Here is a 27,695-nt window from a genome sequence, read left to right as displayed (position 1 = left end):
TTATACACGGGGATGTGTTAAACACAGAAAAACACAGTACTATGTGTTAAAATTAAGGAAGTTCTTTCCATCGCTCTTTTCCATTTCTGATTTACTAATGCAAGAGGGCATGATGCAGCCAAACCCGAAATCCCACTGAAGGCACCTTGAAGTCCCACTGATTTCAAAGGTAGAGCTTTAAACATGTGCTTGGCTTTTGCCTGGATGCGCCAAATGGCAGCCATAACACTTGGAGCTTTGCACAATATGGACCACCCTGACCATCTGGAAAGCATACCTTTCTGCTGGCAAATAGGGCTGCCTTGAGAACTCTGCACGTGAGCTGAATGTGCTGAGAATGTGCCAGAGTGTCTACGGAGGAGGGAAGAACCTTTCTCAGTTCAGTTTCCCACATTCACTTCTAGGCAACCTTCCAGAGGTCACATGACAGTGGTGGGCAGGGCCAAAGGCAAAGGTGGGCGGAGCAATGGATAGAAATGTAGGCTAATTTCTATACACACAGCTCTCTCTCTCTATACTCCAAGCGAGAGTCATTATTAGAGTTCAATGACATATTCACGTCCTCTCACTGAGGATGTCAAACCACTCAACCATCCCAATTTGAGCGGGACATCTGGAATATAATAATAATAATAATAATAATAATAATAATAATAATAATAATAATAATAATAATAATAATAATAATTTATTTGTACCCTGCCCATCTGGCTGGGTCTCCCCAGCCACTCTGGGTGGTTTCCAACAAAGATTAAAAATACATTAAAATGTCACACATTAAAAACTTCCCTGAACAGAGCTGCCTTCAGATGTCTTCTAAATGTCAGGTAGTTGTTTATCTCTTCGACATCTGATGGGAGGGCATTCCACAGGGTGCCACTACCAAGAAGGCCCTCTGCCTGGTTCCCTGTAGCTTTGCTTCTCGCCATGAGGGAACCGCCAGAAGGCCCTCGCCGCTGGACCTCAGCATCCAGGCAGAATGATGGGGGTGGAGACGCTCCTTCAGGTATACTGGGATTAGGCCATCCCGGCTTCTGACTGGATCCCAGAATGTCCCGTTTTTTGGTCCAGCACTGTGGCATGACTCAACTAGCTCCCATGAGAGCTTGGGACCAAAGAAAAAACTGAGTTGCTTCATGGATGTTTTAGCTGATATTCCTGCATTGCAGGGGGTTGGTCTAGATGACCTCAGGACACTTTCCAACTCTATGATTCTATGAGTGTCCCTATTTGGATCAGTGGGATGTTTGAGGATATGGGGTGTGAAGCAAGGCCAGTGCAGGGCATGTGACACCCTAAAAAAATGGCAGCATTTCTGGAACATTCTAAGGTAGCTGATTTAAGAAAAAGACCTAAAGCGATTGGCCAAAGATAGTGGGTTTCTATTCTTAGCTGCTATTTTTCTCCTACTCCCAAGTACTTACAAGACGATATTCCTGCCCCGCCAGTCCCTGCTACAGTGCGTTCTGGGTCTGTGAACTGCCATTTTAAATTTCTCAGAATGCCCCTCTTGTAGCATTGCTCCAAAGCACTGTGGGGAATTTTAAAGGGAGACTCGGAGCCAGCACTTCAAACTGAGCCTATGGCCAAGAATCCACTAACTTAGGAGAGGGCCCTTCAAAGGACAATTTCCCAAAGATCCCCACAAAACTGAGAAGAGTTTGCTTGCAGGAGGTATCTCAGATATGAGTATAAAATCTCTTTGTTTCCGTCGTCATTTATAAAATGGGACCAACCATGTTGAAAATGTTAGCTCAGTATTAACCCCCCCCCCCAAAAAAAGAGAAAAACTTGTCTCATTCTAGAGAAGTCATAACATTTTCCAAATCTGTGCCTAGACTGTGTAGGAAAGATTTTCTATTTACCACATGCTCGGGTGCTTTGCTTCACCAAGACATTCAACAGGCAGAAAAAGTACCTCATACACACATACTGTTCCTATCTGTTAAATGTTTTGGGGAAGCAAAGTACAGTGGTACCTCTGGTTAAGAACTTAATTCGTTCCAGAGGTCCGTTCTTAACCTGAAACTGTTCTTAACCTGAGGTACCATTTTAGCTAATGGGGCCTCCCGCTGCTGCCGCCGTGCGATTTCTGTTCTCATCCTGAAGCAAAGTTCTTAACCCAAGGTACTATTTCTGGGTTAGCAGAGTCTGTAACCTGAAGCATCTGTAACCCGAGGTACCACTGTACCTGAGTGTAACAACAGAGAAACAAGAACAATTATCAAGGAAAACTGAACCATCTGACAGTGATGGTCATTCTTCTGGAGGGCAAGATAAGCCTTGGAACAGGCGCTGGGGAAAATTCCCAATGTTTACTAAAATGAAAACTGATTAAAATGACAATAAAAATAACATTCCTTACAAAGGCATACTGAATATGGTTCCTCACAAGTTGTCTCAAAGAACCATTTTCTCATGAGACAGGGTCAGGTTCCCCCTCATTGTTATTTTCCTCAGAATGCAGCCAGACATATTAAAATGTATAGGCTTCTGAAACAAGCTAGCTTTTTAATGAGAAAACGCAAAGCTTGAGAATAGCAGCATTCTTGTGTCCCGTGAGACAATTCCTTTACAGAGTGGGCACCATTGTTGCCTTTACTGTAAGTTACATTTTGTTGTTGACAAAGCAAGAGGAGGGAGGCAGGGCAGTCGAAATATGCTGATATATGAAAGGAAGATTTCAGGTCCAACAATGCCGCTCCCCGACATTTAGGTGCGAGCAAAGCCAAATGTCTAGCATTTGAAGAAGCCAAAACAATAAAGGAAACTGCAGCTGTCTCTACGCGATGTCAGAAAACAGGTGTGATTCAAGTCTCCATACCAGGGCAATCATATTGATCTGCCGATGATGCACATCTGAGGCGCATATGGGACCGTTATGACCTGTTATGAGGTTTGCTTCCAGGAATATGGGCTGTTAAAGCTGCCCCTGTAATAGCAAATACTTTCTAGAATTGGGATAAACATTTTGCCCAGTGGATCAATACGAAGCCAAGGTGAAGCATGATCAAGGTGAAGCTTCAGTGAGAGAACGTGAACCATTCTACAGAGCAAACAACCCTCCGTTTTATCCACCCTGATCCCACACACTGGCTCAGTCCTTGACCTGATGTAACCAAGTGCTTTGCTACATTTGTGAATTGGGAAGAGGGAGTGATCTTTTATCGAATTGCCAGAATGCTGTAAAGAATGAAGGCAGGTAAATTTTAATTTTAAATTTTTTGTTATTCCATCCTGTTGGCCTAGTTTTCTGCTGTTCTGTCCCTGACTATGTTTGCCACCAGTTACCGTATGTCTTGTATTCTAATTACATTACTTTTCTCCTTGCAGACCAAGATAAGCTGGTGACACCAAAAACCACAAAATTTCCAACAGATGACATTTAAATTAGGGCCATGATGATGCAGAGTTTTAGCTTGCATAATTTTTCATTTAATATGGCATATGAAATGGCATATAAAATCTTTCGAGTTTATATATGTTTGCACACAAATTGCAATGGCTTTCAGGTATCATCTATCTATCTATCATCTATCCAGTAGCCAACATGGAATTAAAGCTGAGATCCTGGGCCCCCAAATGCATTTCATTTCATACTTAGCACCAACAGGAGATACACAAGTAAAAGTTAACTGTATTCCCATCACTTCCATCCAACACCCTCTCATCTTGGGAACCAGGTGCCTTCCAGATGTTGTGGTGTCTGGGGTTTATGGGAGGGCACCATATTTGCAAAGGGTGTCATAGATAGAGTTCTACAGGGTTATGCAAGATGAGGGTCTGTTAGGATCAAACACAGTGCTTTCTTCTAGGGAGGGAAAAGGTGCCAGTGCTCACCATGAAGTTGTTATGGTAAGTGCCACATTTTAAACCAGTGCTTTTCTTCTAGAAAAGAGGCAGTAGCGTACCATTGAGTAGTGGTAGGGACACGGGTGGCACTGTGGTCTGAACCACTGAGCCTCTTGGGCTTGTCTATCAGAAGGTCAGTGGTTCGAATCCCCGCAATGGAGTGAGCTCCTGTTGCTTTGTCCCAGCTCCTGCCAACCTAGCAGTTTGAAAGCACGCCAGTGCAAGTAGATAAATAGGTACCACTGTGATGGGAAGGTAAACAGCATTTCCGTGCACTCTGGTTTCCGTTATGGTGTCCCGTTGTGCCAGAAGTGGTTTAGTCATCCTGGCCACATGACCCGGAAAGCTGTCTGTGGACAAACGCCAGCTCCCTTGACCTGAAAGCAAGATGAGCACTGCAACCCCATAGTCACCTTTAACTGGACTTAACAGTCCAGGGGTCCTTTAATTTTTACCGTTGAGTACCCCCAGAAAAAAAAAAACACTGACTGGTATAGTAACTGTATGACTACTTCCCAGTTCAAATATTTCCTTGGCCACAAATTTGCTGAAAGTGGCCTTAAGTCAACATGGCACTGGACATCCCACCCACAACATCTGGATAACAATACCAGCTCACTTTGCCCAGATCTTGCAATACATTATTGGGGTGCTGTGTGTGCAGTGCTCTGAGCCAAATATGCAGAACAAAAGGGGGTGCAGTGAGGTCTGTAATCAGCCTCAGGTCACAAGAGACCCTTTTGCATCTTCATCCGTTGTGACTTTGAGCAGAGGGTGGAAAGCTTATCCGGCTTTCTTAATGGCTTATTATAGTGGTACCTCGGGTTAAGAACTTAATTCGTTCTGGAGGTCGGTTCTTAGCATGAAACTGTTCTTAACCTGAGGTACCACTTTAGCTAATGGGGCCTCCTGCAGCCGGCGTGCCGGCGCCACACGATTTCTGTTCTCATCCTGAAGCAAAGTTCTTAACCCGAGGTACTATTTCTGGGTTAGCGGAGTCTGTAACCTGAAGCATCTGTAACCTGAAGCGTCTGTAACCCGAGGTACCACTTTATTTCCTTAGAACATAAGGCAGAGATAGCCAACCAGGCGCCCCCCCAGCTGTTCTAGACTACAATTCCCACCAGCCTCAGCTCTGGAGGGCCCCACGTTGACTTCCCTTGGGGGGGGGGGTGTAAGCAAAGTTTCAAAAGAGTCAGTGTCTGGGAAAACACCACCCGCTACGTGCGCGCGTGTTTTTAAGGGAAGCCAGAATAAATAAATAAAATATCCGGCTTTGTCAAAACCGTGCGGGAACACCGGGATCCATCCTAGACTCTGCCGCTACCTGTTTTCGACAGGAATCCCACATTTTTAACGACGGTTCCTGCAGAAGCCTGGCTTGTTTTATTCCTTCCTGTCCGTGCATAACGGCATCCGCCATAAGAGGGCGCTCATCAACCCCGCATCAGGCGTGCTATTGAGAAAGGGGGGAAAGAGAGAGCGCGGCTGAACTGATTTGGGGAACGGGGTGAGACGGGGAGGGGGCGCGCGGCGGAGGATGCAAAGAAGCTTCTGAAATTATCAAAATGCCCCGGAGCTCGGCAATAAAGATTATAATGACTATACTCCCCACCACCACCAGCAGCACCACCCAAATATGTATATATATAAATTGCAAGGAAGAGGTCAGTCATTTACCAGTCTGGTTGTGAATGGGTGTGACGGAGGGAGGGGGGGGATATGCCTCGGTGTGGTATTGTGATTCATGCCCATTTTTCAAAGGCGGGACCGTGGCCCAGTCTGAGGCACCCAAACAACTGTCTTCTAATATTAGCACGGCTGTATTTCTAGATCTATTATAGTCTGTCCAGACAGATCCCATTGTAATGGGATCTTTTATTAAAAGATTAGCACTATCTCCTGCAGTTGGTGGAAAAAAATCTGTTATCACTGAGTTATTTGCAGTTGTAGGAAGGGGGGTTGGTGGGGGGGCAGAGAGAGAGACTTGGGGATGGAGGGGGGAAGAAGGGGCAGACGGGGGGGAATAAAGGGGGGGAGTCTGAAGAAGGATCGGCCGGACTTCGGTACAAATCCCAGTGACTTGGCAGTAAGCAAGAATGTTTGCCTGCATTTTTTGCTGTCTGTTGCCCTGTTGGTAAGGGCCGGGCACTGGACGAGGCTCGGAGGAGGTGGGGGGGGGTTATTGTTGTTTTTAAAGAGGCGGATTTTTGAATCAACACTCCCCATTTTTTTCCCGTTAAGTAATCGTTTGGTATAAAAGGAAATATCGCCTACTCAGTTTCATTCAGCGGTGCCAAAAAATGTTATTATAAATGAGTCCGCCAACTCTTCTTGAAAGAAGCCGAGAAGAATGCCAGACAGCGCTTAATAGACTAGCAACGCTGCAAAAGTTCATTAGGCCTGTTGCAATCGCGTCCGTCCCGTCTCTCCGCCTCCCCCGTCGTAGAGGAGGATGGCTTATTATTTTATTCTTCGGGAAGAGGGACCGCCTACGTCGCCTCCCCATCGCCAGTCCCTTCTCCTTCTCCTCCTTCTCCTTCTCCTTCTTCCTCTCCACCGCCGCCACCACCTTCCACTGCAACTCCAAATACTCCAGACGCCCCCAAGTGAAAAGACTCACACTTGGGTATTGAACCGGGCATTAAACTTTGATTTGTTTTTGACGAGTCCCAGAGAGGGCGAAATATGTGCGCGCCAGACACTTAACTACTGTTTGGAGGTGTGAGGGTTAGAGATTTATGAGTAGCCACAACATCTGGGGCGCGGGGCTGGTGGTGGGGAGACGGCGGGAGGGGTGCGGAGACCGTGCAACACTCTCCCCCCCCCCGTCCAAACACTTCCAGGGAGAGGGGCGCAGGAGAGACAGACAACGAGGACAGCGCCAAGGCTTCGTCTTTTTCCTCTCGGGAGGAAAACTTCGTGACTGCTCAGTCGCCGTCTAGCTCAGCTGCACCTCCTTGCAAGCATATATCTCTGCACACACAATTCTCTTCCGTTCCAAACGCAATCGCTGTTTTGCAACTCGCATATCATCCCCCCGCCCCCGGCCAGGTTGGGTTGGGAAGGGGCTAGGGAACTCGGGTGGGAAAAGCAGGCGCTGCAAACCAGCGAAATGGGCTTTCGAAACAGACTCCCTAAGAAGTAGCGTCTCCTGTCTAAACGCGCCTCTCTCCCCCTTCTTTTCCCTGCGCCCTGGTTTATTAGTGGAGTCAGGGGGTGCTCTTATAAGCTTTCCCCCCTTTTTATTTTAAGGTTACTAGAAACTGTTGTTGTTGGCTTCAGACACACGCACACAAACCACCACAACAACGAACGCTCCTTCCTTCCTGCTACCGCAGACGGTAAGAAAGGTGAGGCGAGTCCCTTTGGGTAGGTAGGGTCGCTCTAACCGCCAGTGTGGCGAGTGAAGTGCCTGGCTTGCGGAGCGTAAAGACTAGATGGGCGCGCGTGTCTGTGTGTGCCCGCGCGCGCGCGCGCACCTAAAAAAAGGGGGGGAGGTCGGATCATTGGAAAGGGTTTCACACTGATTCGCACTCAACTTTTAAAAATCTCCAACACTCTTCCCCCCCCACCTCCGAACACACACAGACACTCGCGCGCGCACACACACATTAGGAGACCGCCCACCGTAGAGCTAAGACCCCATAGATTTAAAGAGAGGCTGCATTCAGAGCCTGACGTTCATTCAATAAGCAGGCTTGTCTGTCTGGCGTGCTCTTTCGTTTCCCTCGTCTTCCTCCTGCTACTTGAGAGGTTGCGTCTTCTCTTTCCGCTGGAGGGAAATAACTAAGGATGTTAAATCAGAGAATCTTCCCGGGCATGGTTTTTCTCCTGCTGTTTTTCTGCCACTTCATGGAAGATCAAACAGCACAGGGTAAGATGCGCTTTTACGCCTTTTTAATGTGCAGATGTGCCTATTCTGTCATCCGTCTGCCTAGAGAGAGTCTGTCTGTCTACCCTTTCTGCCTTCTTCCCCCACGCTTTTCTCCAGAGACTCTCCCGTCAGATGAGCTGACTGTGGAACTCAACGGGGCATGCCTCTGAGCAGACATGTCTGGGATTTTGCATGTCTACGGCTGCCGTCTCGGACATAAATAAACAAGTCCGTTCAACTCGCACTTGGACTTACTTTTTGGGGTGGAAACGTGCTTAGGATCGCTCTGCGCGGGCCCCTTGGCACAAATGGCGCAGAGGTGACAGGGCGATCCGCGTCTGGCCGGGTGCATCGGGCAGGGAAGCTAGGCGCAATCATCATTAAAATCTTGATTGCCTTCATCATCATTACCTCTAGCCCCTTTTCTCAATAGCTTTTATCTTGCATCCCTAACGCGCTGCAGCTTAAATGAGCCGCTGCACCAGCTCAGAACTTTTCTGAGTTCGACCACCACGGAGGTCTGGTTTGGAACATGTGTGAATCTGTGTGTGCTCCCGCGCGCGCCTGAGAGAGAGGGAGGGAGGGAGGGGGAGGCTGTGCAGTTTTGTTTTTGTTGTTGCAGCTTTTTGGTAAGGTTGCTGTTTAATTTGTTAAAATCATCTTGGCGCGACGAGGATGGGAATATGGACTCCGAAAGGAACTCATTATTATAGCTCACACTCCTAGAGGAAAAGAGTTTTTTCAAGTTTGGATAATTGTTTTATGTGCCCCTGCTTTCCTCTAGTTTTATGCCATTCTGTGAACTTTGGCAAAGGATATCTTAGGGTGATTAAAAAAAAACCCAACCCACAATGTAACCACGTATTTACGACTAAAAGCGTTTCGCCCCATCTCCACTCCATTATTGATTAGATGTGGATTGAGGGGTTATTAGGATACTTCTACAGTTTAGACTTGGGGCATTTATTTCTGTTTCCTTTGTTAATGATTATGCCTCCCTTGGTGCTATATTGCGACCTTAGACTGACAGCAGCTAAAATACGATAATTATTATTACCATTACTCTTTTGAAGTTTTGAGGCGGATAGATTTGGTGCTTGGGAGACCACGTTAGTCGTGTGTGTGTGTGTGTGTGTGTGTGTGTGTGTGTGTGTGTGTGTGTGTGATTTCCTTCTGAATTCTTTGCTCTTGCAAAATTCCCATATGGATAAAGAAGCAGAATCGATTGCCACTGAGTGTTTGGAGGAGTCACATTGGTGGTTCACGAGGGACTCGCCCCCCCTCCCCCAAATTCTTCAATCTCAGAGAATGGAGCGACAGGTCTAATCAGTGTTCTTGGTTCGGATCCAGAAGCAGCAGCAGCTGACCAGCCGCAAGGTTGTTGTTGTGGGTAACCCTGTGTTTGTGCGCTCGTATGTTCCCCCAATTGTTTTTCTCTAGTAAACCCGTGTAAACTTGTGTAGCTTAATCCGATTCTTCTCCGCTTCCCTCCTCCTGCGCTTAGCAGTACGCGTGCACATTTCGGTCACTCACTCATCTACTACAAGCCATCTATTTCTTCTATTGATGAAATCAGCAAAGTTTGATGATTTCGAAAGACTACGGTTTTATCATCGCTGCTACCACCGTTGCCAAATCCTATACTTTGGGTGGAGGAACGGGAAAGACTGTAGTGAAATTTCCCCGTCGGTTGTCTGTGTGTGTGTGTGTGTGTGTGTGTGTGTGTGTGTGTGTGTGCCAACTTTTATGTATGAATTAAGCAAGGGGGTGGAGTGTGGGATGGACAAATGAGGGGGAGATAATAAGCGTCAATTTTTTCCCTTATGATCTTCTCCTTCCTTTTTTAAAAAATAATTCCTGAGATCTATTTCGCACCCCTGCCACGTGCAATTAAGTCTTTTCGGGCCCCCACCCTACCCTACACGCCACACTCCCCTCCAAAGCTACAGCGCTTTCTCCATATGGAAAAGTAAGACGTCAAATTGCCTTGATCAGGTTATTGGAATAGCGCTTCCATTTGGTCCTGAGGAGAAGCTTCAGGTTATGAAACCGGACAAATAAAAAGTAAACAGTCTAGTAAAAGTCAATGAAAGCCGCACGTGTTGTGTCTGGGTCACTGGTAACTGACATTGATATGGCTGGGTCTCTCTCTCTCTCTCCCTCTCTCTTTCTGAATGCAGCTGGGAATTGCTGGCTCCGGCAAGCCAGGAACGGCCGCTGCCAGGTCCTCTACAAAAATGGTCTCAGCAAGGAGGAGTGCTGTAAAACCGGCAGGCTTACCACTTCTTGGACCGAGGAGGACGTCAGCGATCACGTGCTTTTCAAGTGGATGATTTTCAGCGGGGGTGCCCCGAACTGTATCCCATGCAAAGGTGGGGGCCTCTTAAGAATAAAAATAGGAAAGGACTGCATTTCTTCCCCAGGGGTGTTCACATGTTGCAGTCAATGAGTTGCGTGACAGCTTTGTACCTGTGTCCTGTGTAACATGTGAATGAATTTCTTAAGTTGCCCAGTGCTGAGTCAGACACCATTGGTCCACACTGACCAGTAGTGTTTGCTCTGACCAGCAGCGCTTCTCTCTCCAAGGTCACACAGGCAGAACATTTCCCCCAGTCCTGCAACCTGAGAACCCTTCTTATCCCTGAAGCAGTCAGAGGTTGGGCTTGCGTTCTTCTGCATAGAAAGCTCTAAAACTGAGTTGCCGCCCCTTCCTAGGAAGGAGGAGACTTCTCACCCCACCCACCGCAGCCTAGGGCTTCGTAATTTGTGCCAAGGCTCAGAGCCCAGGAATCTGTTTTCAGTGCCGTGGGCTCAATCCTATTCCACCCTGAGATCATCTGGTGAAGGGCGGATTATATGCTGAATAACTAACTAACCATGTGATACATGTAGCAAGGCAGAAGAAATTAAATTGCCCCTGAGCTGGTAAGGGGCACGGGTGGCACTGTGGGTTAAACCACAGAGCCTAGGACTTGCCGATCAGAAGGTCGGCAGTTTGAATCCCCGCAACGGGGTGAGCTCCCATTGCTCAGTCCCTGCTCCTGCCAACCTAGCAGTTCAAAAGCACGTCAAAATGCAAGTAGATAAATAGGTACCTCTCCAGTGGGAAGGTAAATGGTGTTTCCATGTGCTGCTCTGGTTCACCAGAAGCGGCTTAGTCATGCTGGCCACATGACCTGGAAGCTGTACGCCGGCTCCCTCAGCCAATAAAGAGAGATGAGCGCCGCAACCCCAGAGTCGGCCACGACTGGACCTAATGGTCAGAGGTCCCTTTAACTTTACCTGAGCTGGTACAGAGTACATTTGCCTTGCCGTTTGTTGACTAACGAAAGCCCTACAGTAACAGCGAGGGCTTCCAGATCTCAGGTTGGTGTCTCTGGGCAGTCTGCCATCCAGTGTCTCCTTCTCTACAAGAAAATAAACAGCTTCTCCTTATAATAGACATCACTATTTTATTTTATTTTTGAAGGAGAGTTCCTGGTGCTCTAAGACTGCCTCCAGCTAATTCTAGATGTGTTAAGGGGCAGCTAGAGTTATGCAGAAATAAATTCTGCATGTGCTCTTCATACCAGAGTCTGCAGGTAGGCTTGCCAGCAGTTCCCCCTGTGCCTCTAACAGCTGCACAACAAGCAGAAGTTTGGCAGGCCACCCTTTCCCAGCCAATTCATCTTCATGCTGGGAGCAGCTTTTTGCCACACGGCTATTATGGCCACGGGGGCCCTGCCAGGAACAACAACAACACCCCTGCTCCTCTTACTGACCATTGGAGTCCAAAGCATGCTCTGATGAAGACTCAAGTTGAGCTCTGGTTACATGGGGGAACATGGTGTGTGAGTGAGCATGAAAGAGGAAGGTGGCAACCCTACGAACTTTCTTTTAGTGGCAATAGTGTACAAAGCTCCAAAGCAACTTTTGCTCACCTGGTACCTTCCAGGTGTTTTCCTGCACTGGCCAGGGCAGATGGGAGTTGTAGTCCAAAACATAAGGAGGGTGCCAGGATGGCGAAGGCTGTTTTGTAAAGAACTAAGGTGTAGCCAGGATGTGGGTGGTGCTGTACGCCGGCTCCCTTGGCCAATAAAGCGAGATGAGTGCCGCAACCCCAGAGCCGGCCACGACTGGACCTAATGGTCAGGGGTCCCTTTACCTTTTAAGGTGTAGCAGAAACTCACTTACCCAAGTATCTTGGGCAGGATTATTCTAGAATAATAATAATTTTAAAAAGAAATGGATCACAGCCAGGGCTTTTCAGAGAGGCACATGCAACCTTGGGCTGTCTGTAACTTAAATGACCTCCCCAATGAAAGAGGGTAGAGGACAAAACCCAACAGGTCAGGAGTGCTGGATGAGCAGAGAAGATACTGCATAGCACAGTCAGTAGAGCATGAGACTCCTCATCTCAGGGTTTGAGTCCCATGTTGGGCAAAAGATTGCATTGAAGGGGGTTGGAGCAGATGATCCTTTACAATTCTATGATTCTAACGGACTGGAGAAAGGGAGGAGCTGAGGCAGATTTCCTCAAAGAAGCAATCTCTGACATGCATCTCACTTGTCCTGCGCATGCAGTTTCTCATTGGAGATTAGCCCCTTGGGCATGCCATCAGACGATAAAAGGATAGCATGGCCCACCCTTTCAATGGAGGGGGGCTCTAATCAGTGGCGTAGCATGGGTTGTCAGCACCCGGGGCAAGTAATTTGCGCCCCCTAACCCGTGGATTTTAGTAGGGGCAGAGAGCTGCGAGTGCGAGCGCGCCCCCCCAGATGTTGCGCCCGGTGAGGCCGGCCCCCCCTGCACCCCCACGCTACGCCACTGGCTCTAATGTCTGTTGCTACTGCCCAAAGCTTGCTATTGCAGGTTAATAACTGGGGAGTGCACAGACATTATTTTGTGCCTATAGCACCAGAATAAGGGGCATTTGGGAAGGAGTGGAGTGGATACGGACTTGTGCGTCACGTTGAAAGCATCTGGCTCAGCAAACGGGAAGATCCTCTGTTTTTATTTTATGGCCTTTTTGCTACGGCGAAGGGGAGAGGGGATAACCTTCCTTATATTCTGGGTCAGCCTGTGGTTGTTTGTGAAGCTGTGGTGAGGACTCTGGGTGTTCAATTAAAGCAATGTCTCTGGGTTTTTCTTCCACCCGCCCCCAACACTGCCCTGCTCCCTTTCCCGTTTCCTCTTTAGAAACCTGTGAGAATGTGGACTGTGGGCCTGGGAAGAAATGCAAAATGAACAAGAAGAACAAACCTCGGTGTGTCTGTGCTCCGGATTGCTCTAATATCACATGGAAGGGCCCAGTGTGCGGCTTGGATGGGAAGACCTACAAGAATGAGTGTGCCCTTCTGAAAGCCAGGTGCAAAGAGCAGCCTGAACTTGAAGTCCAGTACCAAGGCAGATGCAAAAGTAAGTTTGCAACAAATCTGTTCTCTGGGTCGCAATGCTGTGGGGGGGGGGAGAAGGTCTATCTGGAAAATCAGAAGTTGCTGGTTCTCCCGGTATACTACTTATCATGGTATATAATGCAGGAGATACCAGTGCAGAAAAGTGCTTTGTGGATTCTAACTCAAGTTCCCCCAAGAAGGACTGCGTACACTCCATACATTTAAAGCACATGGCTTCCCCTCTAAAAAAGGGGAAAGAACCCTGGGAACTGTAGTTTGTTAAGGGTGCCGAGAAGCCTGTCCTACCCATGTGTAGTGGAATGAGGTGGTAGAGTCCTCAGGTGGTTGGCTCAAGTGTTCCTCTTCAGGCTATAGGTGGGGAACGCCACTTGAAAATTACCCTCCCCCCAACCAAAAAAACAATTAACATATGTACAATTAAAACATACGTGCAATTAGAAAGCAAGAATCATCCTGGAGAATAGTTAAAGCTGCTCCTGCTCCTTGATGCCCTAGTTGTTTTCATGTGCTGGGAGCTGTTACTTTTTCCACAAGAGAACATTCACAGTGTCACACTCATCCAGATAACAGGGGTGGATGTTGGTAGTATGGCACCCTGGGTGAGAACAAAATTTGACGCGCACCCCTCCCTGCCTAAATATTTCTTATTTTCACAATAATTCCTTTTGATACAGTTGCTTTTTTATGGCGCTTCTCAATAGGGACCCATATAAATTGTTGTTGTTGTTGTTGTTATTTTGTGCCCCCTTGGCTTGGCAAGGGTTCACCACAAGGCGCACTGGGATGCAGATGATGCGACACCAAGTTTTGAAAACAGCAGCGCTATCCATGTTGTGACTAGTAAACCAAGCAGGGGTAGGGAACTGGATCAGGCCAATGGGCCGGATCCTTATGTCCCCTTTGCCGCCACAGATAAGGGAGACTTAAAACACAGCAAGTTCATTCCCTGCCCCACCCCCGCTGTGTTTCAATTCACATTTGCATAGTGTTGTTCACACCAGACAGGAGGCAGATGTGTCTTCGCCTGGATGCGCATGGCTTTGCAACCCTCTCCACCTGGAATTCCTGCTCTTGCAGCTGTCATCTGCCTCATGTGTGGTGGCTGTCTCACACATACACATCCTTCTTAAGTATGAAGTAAATGCGGCTAGTCATATTGAAGCTCTACATGGGGCTATCTTTGAAGGTGACTCAGAAACTCATAACTCATCCAGAATGTGGCCGCCAGACGGGGAACTGGGAGCAGCTGCCGGGACTATATAACTCCGGTCCTGAAATATCTACATTGGCTCCCAGTATGTTTCCTTGCACAATTCAAAATGTTGGTGCTGATGTTTAAAGCCCTAAACTGCTTTGGCTCTGTGTACCTCCACCCCACTGTTCAGCCTGGACACTGAGGTCCCGCTCTGAGGGCCTTCTGGCAGTTCCCTCACTGCGAGAAGTGAAGTTACAGGGAACCAGGCAGAGGGCCTTCTCAGCAGTGGCACCCTCCCATCAGATGTCAAGGAGATAAACAACTACACAACCTGCTAAATACATTTGAAGGCAGTCCTGTAACAGAATTTTATATCCTGTTGGATATCCAGAGTGGCTGGGGCAGCCCAGTTGGATGAGTGGGGTATAAATAACAAATTACTATTATTGTTGTAAGCTGGTTTGAGAAAAACAGCAGTTTACCTCAAGAAACTAGAGGATTCACCTGGATTGCAACAAACACAATGCATATGCGACTTCAAAAACTGGAAGTGGGAGCCCACTGGATGAGGACTAAGCAGTCTGGCTTGTTTTTGCCTGCTCACACTTTACAAGCCCTGATGTGTGGGACAGACAGATATATTTGTAGGGGTGGAGCAGGTGGGCCAGAATTGTTTGGGGGAAAATAGGCCTAATTAGCCAGAGATGGGCCAGAGACTCCCCACCACTGAGACAGAGTGGCCATCTCTTCACTGTGTTCATTTCCATTTAACGTAAAAAGCTACTAAACAACTTCTCAATGGTTGTTGTTGGTGCCACATGTTATTCTAGGCTGCTTGGTGGTGAAGGTGGTTCCTGTTGTTGCTGACAGGTCGTTCCCCCTGTCTATTCTTTCAGAGACCTGTAGGGATGTTTTGTGCCCTGGCAGCTCCACCTGTGTGGTCGATCAAAACAATAACGCCAACTGTGTGACATGCAATCGGATTTGCCCAGAGCCCACCTCCCCTGAACAGTATCTCTGTGGGAACGACGGGATCACATATGCAAGCGCTTGTCATCTGAGGAAAGCGACCTGCCTGCTCGGAAGATCCATCGGTCTAGCCTACGAAGGAAAATGTATCAGTAAGTACCATGCATTGGGGTGGGGGAAACCCGAGAGGCCTGAATGAAGGAGGCTACACCATCCAACTTGGGATCTGTGCCTCATGGGTGGAACCAGATATTGTGAGGGAAACACAGGGCTCCCTGCTCGGTGTCTAGTGGAGAGGCAGCCACAGGAGACAACTGGCAGGTGGAAGGAGTGTTTATGGAAGGACCTTGGCTCAGTGATAGAGCATCTGTTCTGCATGCAGAAGATTGAATCCCTGCCATCTCCAGGCAGAGCTGGGAGAAAACCCAGTTTCAATTCCTGGAGAACGGCTGCCTGTCAGTGTAGACAATACTTGGCATAACCCACTTCCTATGATCCTGTGTTCAACCTTTACCCTGACCAGTTCTCCTCTTCAAGTCATTTTAAATAGATTTTCCCCCATCTGAGGACACACACCCCTCCTTCCTGCCCACAGAACCTCTTCTGTGTTGACTCTTCACCAGTTATCTTGGTAGGTTTTCTGAGTTCACCTCAGATGAGTGAGGGCCAACTGTATCTACTGAAGAGCGAGGAAAATACTGTTTTATAGAATCACACTGCAGGAATGTAGGACTTTGAACATTCAAAAGGTGCTCTATAAACTTTAAATATTACCATTTACTGTGGTACCTCGGGTTACAGACACTTCAGGTTACAGACTCCGCTAACCCAGAAATAGTACCTCAGGTTAAAAACTTTGCTTCAGGATGAGAACAGAAATCGCGCGGTGGCAGCGGGAGGCCCCATTCGCTAAAGTGGTACCTCAGGTTGAGAACAGTTTCAGGTTAAGAACGGACCTCCAGAACGAATTAAGTTTTTAACCCGAGGTACCACTGTACTGTTATTGTAATCCTCATTCTGCTTCCTCTTGTCTCACGGGGAAGTTTACCAATGTGTGGAGAGGCAAATGGTTGTGAGGCTACCCTATTGGGAGCCAGAGAGCTTCCACCAGTCACCTTAACAAGAAGGGCAATGAGCGCCATACAACAGCCAGTGTCAGAGAGTGTCTATTCAATATTGGCTGGACGAGACACCTGGATTTGGGCAACCTGTGAGCCAGAGGAACCCTCCAGAGTGGAGAGAGGCTGCTTTCAGGGTATCTGTGCCCCTCAGAAATAGGTGGCATAAGCCAGCAAGGCAAATATATATTCATTTACTTTACACACACTGGCCCCCACAATGATTCTGTGAGGTATGATTTACATTTTAAAGTTAAAGAACTAAAGGCTTTGAGAGAAAGAGGGTGTGAGATAGAGACTTGATCAAGGCAACCTGATGATTCTGTGACAGGGATCTTATTTCAAACCACATTTGCTTGTCCTCAAACTACATTTCTGTTACAATTAAGATGGCAAGGTTTAGATCAGGGGTGAGGAACCTGCTGACTAAATATTCTATCATTGTTAAATGTTGGCTGTGCAGGCTGGGGCTGATGAGAGTTGGAGTCCAACAATGTTGGAACCCCAAGTTCCCCACACCTGAATTAGTTGCTAAATTACTTAGATGAATCTATTTTAAACTATTATATTGACATAAAAAGGTGCCCTGAGGTCAACTTGAAAATTATTTTTAATAGCCATAGCTATTAACACTGCAGATAGAAAGTATCATCTTGCAAGACGCATTCTCTCCTATGTGAAAAGGAAATGCCTCTTACAAAATTCTGCCTGCTTCAAATTTCATGTGTTCATCAGTCAGAGCCAATTTCAGCATGCTTCCCTCTTAAGAACTGCTGTGGCTGTTTTCCTCTCATGGGAAAATGTATATAGATTGATGGGACAACCCTAATACATACACTCCATGTCAATGACTTGAGATGTTAGGAAGCTGCATGGATTCCTCCATGCTGGCCTCTGTACCACTAGTATGGGATGGCTCCACTGTGGCAGAGGTCCCATGCTATCATACCCCGCAACATTTCTCCAATGAAATTAGGGAGGTCCCATTCCATAATTTATATACATATATATGTTTCTATTTATGCCCCACACATCTTACTGGGTTGCCTCAGCCACTCTAGGCAGCTCCCAGCATATATAAAAAACACAATAAAACATTAAACATTTTAAAAAACCTTTCCTTATACCTCTGCGAACGTCCGCCTCATCTAGCGCCCGTTCCGGCAAACGTCCATGGCAAACCCGGAAGCGCTCGTGCACAGACACGGTGCTTTGCCCTGCGTCCTTTTTGGCTAGTGGTCGAGGCTCCAGAATGGATCCCAGTCGCAAAACAAGATACGACTGTACAGGACTGCCTTCAAACAGCTCGAGGGTCAGATAACTCCATAACCTCCAACATTTCTCCAATGAAAATAGGGACATCCTAGGGGAAAGTGGGACATTCTGGGATCAAATCAGAAAACCGGGATGGCTTCTCTAAATCAGGGCTGTCCTTGGGAAATAGGGACACTTGGAGGGTCTGTGCTATGCCCAAGAGGGCGCAAAAGCTCACGAAGCCCTAAAATAGGGCTTTCCATTGTGGGGAGCCACCTGGTTTAGAGCCACTGGATCCAAAGCCCTGTGCATCCCGCGAGGTCCCCTGCCCCCACGACCCATGAGCTGATCCAACTAGTATTTGGATGTGGTGGTGACAAGTAGACATCTATAGTGTTGCACTGTTAATCAATTAAACTATCAGGTAATAATAATCCCCTAAAATTTCTCCTTCATCTGGCAACCATAATCATTCTAATACAATTTCTTTGCAACGGAAGAGGAGCAGATGGCAGTTTAAGTGACAGCAAGGGGAGAGACTCAGGAATTGGGCTGGTGCTGAAATTCATAATTCCTTCAGTTCTCCCTTCCATCCTATCACTCAGTATGCCAAGGCTGGAAAAAGGTTTTTCTCATCCCTTCTTTGTCTGATGCGATGGCTATGCACACTACATGGCTTCACTACAAACTGTTATTTCCCCACTCCTGTGAGAGATCTAAATTTTTTAAGAGAGAATAGCTATTTTTGGTCCATGTAAAATAATATTCCCCATGAATTGTTGTTCAGGCAGTTGTTTCTATTGGAATCCAGTTGACTTCAACACTGAAGCCATGTGGTCTGAAAACATCTTCAAAGATCTGGTATCCTCATGTATTTGGGGTTCCAATGGGAGGTGGGCCAAAGATTTGTCCTCAGTAATTGTCAGCTGAATTAAATAGAAAGATTTCTTGAACTAAAACCTGGATTTCTGGATTCCAGGAATACATTCCTACTTGGTTTTTAAGTAATTTTGGAACTTTTAGCATTTTCTTCTGCTGTGGTTTTGGTGTGGAAGACGAGGAATGGAATGTGTTGTGCAAGGGGCGCGCCAGTTTTTCTCTACTTTTTGGTCAAGACTAGCCATTTCAGTGGCATGGAAATTTCTACAGAAAATCCATTTTTCTAATTCCATTTACCTGGCTGCTATATCTCTGCCATTTCCCCACTTGCTGCAACTTCTTGCACCTTCCTCATAGATCACCGTACCCACTGAGGAATTAAGTAATGAGATATCATTACAACTTTGCAAAGCCAGTCAGATTTGTATCACAGACGGCAGCTAAGGGTCAGGATAAGTGAGGGCAACTGAAACAAACCTTTTTGCAAGGAGTACCCCCCAGAACTGAGACTTTCGTCACTGGCAGAAATACAGTCAAAAGCAGTTAATACTTCTAGCCCTAGTTAACTCAATAATTTTTCTACAAAACCCAGTTCCCTGTTGATTCCAGTATGGAATTTGAAGATACAGTGGTACCTCGGGTTAAGAACTTAATTCATTCTGGAGGTCCATTCTTAACCTGAAACTGTTCTTAACCTGAGGTACCACTTTAGCTAATGGGGCCTCCCGCTGCCACTGCGCTGCCAGCGGACGATTTCTGTTCTCATCCTGAAGCAAAGTTCTTAACCCAAGGTACTATTTCTGGGTTAGCAGAGTCTGTAACCTGAAGCGTCTGTAACCCGAGGTACCACTGTAGAGGGGTGGGGTTGCATGTGATAGGAGACGGCTTTTGCCTGTTTCCGCAGAAGACATGCTCCTCTCCATCTTCCAGAAACTTTCTCATTAACCTTGGAGATGCTTTATAACTCTGTCCTATTGGGAAAACTTGGGAGTTCAGATCGTTTGTTAAAGTTGTGCTCTCCCCTTTCTCCAAAAAGGGCAGGCTTTTGCAGAAAGGGCTTTTTAACCTCGTTCTCACAAACAGTGGATAGTAAGTTAAACTCTCAGTGCTGTACCAATTCAGATTGCAGCTATGGACTTACATGATCAAATGCTTCTCCATACAATAAACAAATAAATGTAGTAGAAAAGTAGATCAAAAAGAGAACTTCTAGCTTAGCTTTTTTCCTGGCATTCTAGTTTTCTAGGGATTTTTGTAGGGAGCGCTCTCTTTTTTGCATTCAGCCATTTGAGCTCATATATACAGTCTCAAGAGGCATTGTCCTGGCAAGGTTTTACCACCTCATCTGCCATTTGTGGGCATCAGACTTTAGATTAGCAACATATCCTGTGTCTTTTCCCCCAAGATCAAGCGGTGTGCATCACAGCTGAGCAGGGTTCTGAATGTATGTTTAACTTAATTAAATCCGGCACTCTATAGACACTACACCTCAATAGCTCCTTTGTACTTACATTCCCTTACATTAAAGGACTCTGTCCTGCTCTGCCACCCAGGCAGCTTTCCTAAGTGCTATTAAAAGCACATTTTAGTCCAGAATGCATCACTTGTGAGCATTTACAATGGATGATAAAAAGCAAACAACTTCCTATTTTAAGTCTACAAGTGAAAAATGCAGAACCCTATTTGAACATACCTGGGGAAATCAGCCAATTGGTGATATCTGCCAGTGTCAAAATTAGTGACAGGGAACCATCACTACCAACCCTGGTCATGCATGGTGCTGGGCTTGGAAAAAACAAATTCAGAAAAAATAAGCTGAGCCTGTTGTCTCCCTGATGATACCACTGAGAGCATGGCAGGTTCTGCCCCCCCCCTCAGCTGCTTCAGTGAGTTTTCAAGTCATCCCCCCCCCTACCCACTTGCATTCTCATCTTTCTAGGGCTGCCATATGTCTGGAATACATCCATCAAAAATGGCATCCAGGTGGCATTTTTGGAAATCAGTCAATATGTCTGGGAAAACCCATATCAGTCCATATCAGAAGTGTGGGGTTTTTTGGCAAATATTTTTTTTTTTCAAAAAAAGCTCAACAACCTTTTTGTCTGAATTTTCAGTTTTTGAAATATGGCAACCTTACATCCTTCCATTTGTTTGGTCAAGGGATTAAAGCACATATTGGACATTTAGGTTAGCACAATTAAAGAAGATTGAAGTGCTCTGTGGCCTTAGTGTAACAAATCCACTAAAAAAAAATATCAACAGACTTTCTGCAGTTAGGAAAGTGACAGGGAAGTACACTGAAAAGTGTGGGATGAAGGAGCAATTAACACGAAGCTATATAAACACTGCACAAGCAAATCAGGAGGTCAACTGGGGAACTACAGAAGGGGACATTCATTCCTATTCACCGCTCTTATGCCTAGACCAGTGTTTCCCAACCTTTTTTGGGCAAAGGCACACTTGTTTGATGAAAAAAATCTCGCGGCACACCACCATTACAGCCCCGTGACGTCAGCGCGCAGCGTCACGCCGGGAGGGACGCACGAAAGTGAAAGTTTTCAATTTTTTTCCCTCCCCCTTGCCGGGGAACCTCCAAGCTTTGGGGTGGGGGGGGGAGGAGGCAGCAAAGCGAGGGACTGAGGGACCCTAACCCTAACCCTAACCCTAACCCTCACCGATCACCCGGGAAAGCATGCGAACGAGGAGCCCCCGTGTCCTGCTCCCGGCAGCGGACGGCACAAAGCGAGGAGGCCTGGACAAGGCAGCACGCTCCCCGCTCTCGCTGCATCGGGGCTTTTCTCCTCCAGGCCGCTTTCGAAGTCCCCTTCTCCGCTCCCAAGAGCCGGAGCCGCTGCTTCCAGGCCCTGTCCGAGCCCCGACTTGTGGCCTCACTTCGAGGAGCGCCTGTTGCTGGGGACGGGGCTGCATCCCCCTCAGCCGCCGCCTCGCTTCCTTCCAGGAGACCCGACGGCTCCCCCTCTCCCGCTCGCCCTCCTGCGCCCGCAGCAGACCGAGACCTCCCCGCCCCCGCCCGGCTCGGCCCTACCTGGGCGCCTCCAAGCCCGGCCGGCTCCGCATCGCGCTCCACGCCGGGCTGCTGCAGCGGGGGGGGCGCGGCGGCCTGGCTGAGCGCGCCCTGGAGCCTCCGCGCCGTCGCTCGCGAGTCCCTCCGAGAGCCCTCGGGACTGACTCCGGAGTCGCGAGGCGGCGCGTCGCCCAGGGAAGGGGCAGCTTCCCACAAGTCCTCCGGGAAGCAAACGCCCTCGCCCGCCTCCCTCCACGCAACATCTCGCGGCACACCAGCCAACATCTCACGGCACACTAGTGTGCCGCGGAACACCGGTTGGGAAACACTGGCCTAGACCATTGAGAAATGCAATTTCCGCAGTGCTGTACACAGCATGGGGGAAACTAGATCTCCCCAGGAGTGGTGCAGCCATGTTAGAGTGCATAATAGCCATAGCATCCGAGAAAGAAGATAATACATGTTTCAGCTGAAGGTTGTACAACTGAAGCCAACGGCTGATGTGATTCCCTATATAATTTACTAATTTGATAATCAGCTGCAAATTATATATCTTGTACTGAATTTATGGACAGAAAGAAAGGCAACAGCTACAATCTAAAAATCACCTTGGATGTGGCCAAGATCTTAGATTTTTAACTTTTTTAACAGCAGCTCTCCCCCTGCCCTGCCTCACCACTGCCCTATACAGTCACATACACTATACACTCCATGCTAAAACAATAAAGACTGCAGTGGATCCTTCAAGGTAAATAAATTTAACCTGGTTCATGCACCACAAGCCATTGTACTGGTTGCATGAAATGTTGTCCTCAGTTGGCTGTAAATATTGAAGCTAAAGGACCTTGACTTGCAAAATGTACAGCCTGTGACATTTCTACGCAAATTCAAACATAGGCAAAATGAGTACAGCAACCGTTCAAGACAGAGAGGTTTCTGATCACGCAATCTCCCCTTGCTTTGCCGTGCTAACCTAACACCTAGAGTGGGAGACAAAACTTTGATCTTGTTTGGGCTCCTTGCTGTAACACGAGCTGATTTTGCAACTCCTTCTGGTGTCATAAGTGGTTTGCTACATTATCTGACCCTTCTGAGAATGCAGAGCTAGTCATTCAGTGTGACCATTGCGGCTGGGTCTGCCACTGTTTATAAAAATAGAGGACTAATTGAGCCCTAGAAAGCAAGATGCTTCTCCCTCCCTCTCTCCTCGCATGCCTTTCCCTTAAAAATCCTATTCTGATCTTTGGTCTCAAAGATTGAGCACAGGGGTCTTGGGACCAGCAGCAATTACTAGTTTATAACATTGTGCCAGCACTGGGAGCTGTCCCTGTGCCCAGAGTTGGCTCAGCAGCTCATGTGGAAGCTGTTACATTGGCAGTAGGCCACTACCTCTGACCTGGAAGATCAGTATGACACAAGAGCCACATAGGCCACTTCTAAGTCCTCCTGGGTTCCATGGGATTTGCTCCCTTGAGAGTATGCTTATCCTTACGGATCTCAGTGGCAAATGTGTGTCACCAACACCCCCTTTATCAGGCAACCTAGGGCCATTTTGAGGGCAGTCATGTGTGTTTTCTTTTATTCATAGGGAATGGGCCTAAAAATTCACCTTGAATCTCTGCCTTTTTAAAACCCCGGTTCCTCTCAAGGTCACTCTGAATTCTCTCTGCTTTGGGTTGTGTTTCTAGTTCCCAGGCACTGTGTCTAAAACAACTCTGTTTCTTCATTCACTGTAATGGGGAATCTAACATTAGCTAAAACTTTTCCCCTATTTTGGCCAGAGTGGATGAAGTTTGTAGGCACAGTAGTCCTTCCAGAGTGGATTATGCCTGTCAAATTGTGGATAAATTGATCCAAGTGGGGTGTTGTTGTTTTTTGTGAGGGACATAAAAGGGATACATTTTCGTCCATAATCCTGAGTGGGCGGGCCTGTCTTTCTTTTTGATGTGGCACTTCAGCATGGGAGGGAAAGACTCCTGAATCACTCTGATTCACCTGGTTATCCAGCCCACACAGAGAGCTGACACTCACCCCTAGTGCATCCCTATAGTCAGGGCCAGCCCTACCACTAGGCAAAGTGAGGGACACGCCTCAGGCGGCAGATGCTGGTGGGTAGAAGCAGCAGCCACCCAGAGTTCCTCCTGAGCTCTGCAGCCATTCCCTTGTGTTGCCACACAGCCTCTCCTGGCCTCTCTAGGTGTGGTGAAGAGTATTATTCCGTCATTAGTGTGGAAGTAAGATTCAACCACCAGCACAGTTGGTTTCTGTGTGTGGAGTAGAGGAGTGTCACCACCTTGTCCTTCACCCCAGACAACACAATTTTAAGGGCTGGCACTTTCTGTGGTGGCTGTTGCCGATAAATCAGATTTATAGGATTTGGCCATGGCAAGGGTTTCAGCTTGAGCCATTACACCCAAAGGCAAATAGAGTAAAACAATCCTAAGGCCAGCAAAGGAACAGATGGCACTCCTCAACCTTCCATGTTCAGAAAGTAGATCAGGCTAGCAAATGAATCTTGTTTCAGAACAGGAGAAGGAACAGGATTCTGCACCAAACAGGAGGATAGCAGTATAGCTTATGGGATGCAGGGCAGGCTGGGTAGCCCACACAGCTCTGTCATCCATCACCTCACTGCTATGCCTCTCAGTATCCAGCATCGTGACCCTGTCTCTCCACCTAGCCTGAGCAGACAGCATTGGAGGCTGGTCTGCTAGGATGAATGGAGCTCTGCCTTACCAATCTTAGTCTGTCCTCAGTCCAGAGAGTGGCACTAGCAGTCAGATTCCTCTTCGTCCTCCATCTCTTTGCACTTGCAGAATTCAGTAGGGAGGAGGATGGGGGCAAAACCAGAATTATTTGGCCCTGCCTATCATTGTCTCTTGCTCTACCTGCATTGACTCTGGTTGCATCTACTGTTGGCCTCCCTGCCAGTCCTAAGGGGCATCAGCCTCTGCTGATTGAGAGTGTTGGGTAAGGAAACCTCTCTGAGATTGCACTCACAGCCTCCAGCACCTTTAGCTGAAACTCTCCCTCTTCTAGCTAAAACTTTCAGCCAGGGCCCCACCCTCCATCAGAAAACCAGGAGACAAGTAAAACTCAATTTTAAGTCCTAGCTTCTTCCCACACCTCCAGCTTCACTGCCTCCTGTTGGGCAGTCACAGGGTTGTTGTTTTTTGGAATCGTCTTTGTGACCCTGCAGAAATTGTCAGAATATAAATTCACAGTTACTTTGCTTTTGTTCTTTTAAAAAAAAACAAGCAAGCAAGCAAACGTCAACCTCTTTCCCCCTCCCCTCTTTTTCTTTTTTTAAATGAAAATCTCTTGTAGAGGCCAAATCTTGCGAAGACATCCAATGCAGCACCGGGAAGAAATGTTTGTGGGATTTAAAAGTGGGCAGAGGCCGGTGTGCCCTCTGCGACGAGCTCTGTCCCGAAAGCAAATCGGATGAATCTGTTTGTGCCAGCGATAACACCACTTACCCAAGCGAATGTGCTATGAAGGAGGCAGCGTGTTCACTGGGTGTACTTTTGGAAGTAAAGCACCCAGGATCTTGCAACTGTAAGTGAGATTTTTAACCTTCCCAGGAACGGTTATCTTCTGAAGGCAAAACAGCCCCCAGTTTAGGGAAGACTGACACCCTTATTAAACATGAAAGGGAACATGAGAGAGATCTTATGCAGAAAGATTTATATATTATACAGACGTCTTGTGGTTCGTAAGGCATAACAGATAGCCAACAGCGGACATTTTGGGGAGCCTTTTCTCATTGTAGGAAAGGGTCTGCTTAACATCAGAGGGCTGCCTTTAAATGCATCTTTCGGGCGATTTCCTGCCCTCTCTTAATATCGTTTGCTTCAGTGTGCTTTGCTGTTTGCTTTATTAACACTTGGCTACAATCTAATCGCACCCTCCCTCCCCACTCCCTCCCGCGACCCCCCTAGCTTAACACTTAACCACGTGGGCTGCTGTCTCCTTGCAGTTGCCTCTGAATGAAGGACTCAAAAAATAAAAAAATAAAAAAGCAGTTTAAAAAACCTAGAACACAAGAGCACTTTTTATCTAATTTCAGGAATCTGCCAATAAAACCTGAGCCATTGAGTCTTCAGAACTTGCTGCAGTTATGACTTCATAGATTATGTAACACACACACACATGCACACAAAAACTTTATTGCGTAACAGCAGATGCCAAAGCGCATCTCACTACAAGCCACGCTTAAAAAAACAAAACAAAAAAAGAGTAAAAATGCAACTCTCTATCACGGCTATGCAGGGGGCTTTGAAAACATGCTCTGAGCTGCTTCTGCGCTGTTGTTGTCCGTGTTTAAACAACAGCTCCCCTGTATTCTCCTATCTAGCCATTAATGAAGATCTTGACGAAGACGACGAAGACGACGACCAGGACTACAGCTTATCTTCCAATCAGTGGTAAAACTTCCATCACTTTTGGAACAGCCATTGGGCAAGAAATACAATGTCCATACTGTACATAAATGTATGCTTATTTATTTGGGGAAGAAAAAAGTATACATATAGTTGAATCTTGTAGACATTTATTTATACTGTGTCATGTTTTATAATTTATACATAAAAAAATGTCCGATTGACTGTACACCTTTTTTTTTTTTTTTTGGAAGAAATTTAATCGTTATGGGATGAACAGTGTTATTTATTGTGAGGTCTCTTGCCTGTATAGTAAAGCTTCTTTTTTTTCCTTGTAAACTATAAATCCATTCCTTAGAGCTTATCCCCCCCCCCATCCCCGTCACAACTCTTCATATCCTTGTTTCTGCCAGTGTTAACTCTTTTCCACTTTAACAAAACTTTGCATGTCAGTTTCCTGTTACATTTTTATTTATTGCATTTCCTTGCCGGTTCTGTACATACATCCACAATCCCTCGGGTATTTGTTTACAAGGAATCTTGACTGACCAAAAGGCGCTGTAAACTGACTTAACTATAGATTCGGGGTGCAATGAGGCAGTCTTTAAGGAAACCTCTTCCCCTTGGTTATCCCTTGGTTATGTTCTTCTGATTGATTCATGTTATTGAGGTGATCTCAGTGTACTGGACATTTCTACTGTACTATGAGAATCCAAACCCAAAGATCGGATTATGAAGGCCGTTAACAGCTATATGGCTAAATGTAATGAGAGCATAATTTTTTATTGGGGGAAAAATACATTGTCACATGCATCAACGTTTTATTTGATGTTTCCTTTAAGATAGTCCTGCAGTTCCATTTTTAAAAGTCCTTTTCATTTCTCATTCGAAGTGTTCACAGAATATTATATCAAAGCTTTATCAGTTCAAGTTTCTTGCTTTTCATAATACTTTTTTTTTCTGAGGCAATTTTATATTTTCAAACATGGCGAGTTAAATATAAATTCATTTAAATATATAGTTTTGTACTTTTCTACCATGTAAATGTGCAATGTATATAAAAGTTATAATGTGTATTTGTAAATAAATTATGAGTGAAAAAATAAAAAAATGGATTTCTTTTCCCTATAATACATTGGCTTCTGTTATTGGTTGCTTAATGTGGTTCTTCCCCACCACCACCACCAAGGCTTTTTGAACGTGGAGGGAGTTAGTTTCAGAGCTGGCTTCCCAACTTTGTACCCTTCAGGTGTTGAACTACAATTCCCATCATCCCTCACCATTAGCTTTGCTGGCTGGGAGGGATGGGTGTTGCAGTCCAAAACAGCTGGAGGGCCCCAAGTTTGCAAATGCAGGTTGTTATTTCGAGCCCCAGGAGTTGTCTGAAGGCCTGTCAACTTAAAACTAAGCATGTATAGCCCTGGGCATGGAAGACCACGAGGTAAATAATAATAATAATAATAATAATAATAATAATAATAATAATAATAATAATAATAATAATAATATATTATTTATACCCCGCCCATCTGGCTGAGTTTCCCCAGCCACTCTGGGTGGCTCCCAATTGAGTATTAAAAACAATACAGCATTAACATCCCTTATATGCTACTTTGAGTTCCATCATGGAAGCAAATTTGTACTTTTCTTTGGGTGTGAAAAAAATATCCCAATCTAGTGCTGGATGAACTCCAAGAGTTGGTGCTGACAGGGTTTCAAAATGGCTGCTTGCCTCATCACATGTGGT

General features: G+C 46.5%; 1 protein-coding gene across 2 annotated transcripts; it reads left to right on the top strand.

The window, feature by feature from the left end:
- Positions 1–7,488: 7,488 nt before the first annotated feature.
- FST (follistatin) lies at positions 7,489–26,736 on the top strand. Of its 2 annotated transcripts, none has more exons than XM_081213154.1 (6): positions 7,489–7,729; positions 9,910–10,101; positions 12,909–13,127; positions 15,218–15,442; positions 24,894–25,124; positions 25,636–26,736. In XM_081213154.1, coding segments are annotated over exons 1-6 (951 nt in total). In that variant the 5' UTR covers positions 7,489–7,647; the 3' UTR covers positions 25,638–26,736. The 2 variants fall into 2 exon arrangements, with proteins under 2 accessions (XP_081069280.1, XP_081069279.1); XM_081213153.1 differs by having other exon boundaries at positions 7,492–7,729; positions 25,924–26,736.
- The last annotated feature ends 959 nt before the right edge of the window (positions 26,737–27,695 follow it).

This window comes from Podarcis bocagei (assembly GCF_964188305.1).
Source record: "Podarcis bocagei genome assembly, chromosome: 11".
Taxonomy (NCBI): Eukaryota; Metazoa; Chordata; class Lepidosauria; order Squamata; family Lacertidae; genus Podarcis; species Podarcis bocagei.
Note: the sequence above shows the minus strand (reverse complement) of the source record. Positions and strands in the feature narration are given on the sequence as shown.

Excerpts from the sequence above, each read along its gene's own strand:
- FST (XM_081213153.1), top strand. The coding sequence starts at position 7,648 with ATGTTAAATCAGAGAATCTTCCCGGGCATGGTTTTTCTCCTGCTGTTT. Across the intron at positions 10,102-12,908 it reads GAACTGTATCCCATGCAAAG|AAACCTGTGAGAATGTGGAC; the intron begins GTGGGGGCCTCT and ends TTTCCTCTTTAG. Across the intron at positions 15,443-24,893 it reads CTACGAAGGAAAATGTATCA|AGGCCAAATCTTGCGAAGAC; the intron begins GTAAGTACCATG and ends AATCTCTTGTAG.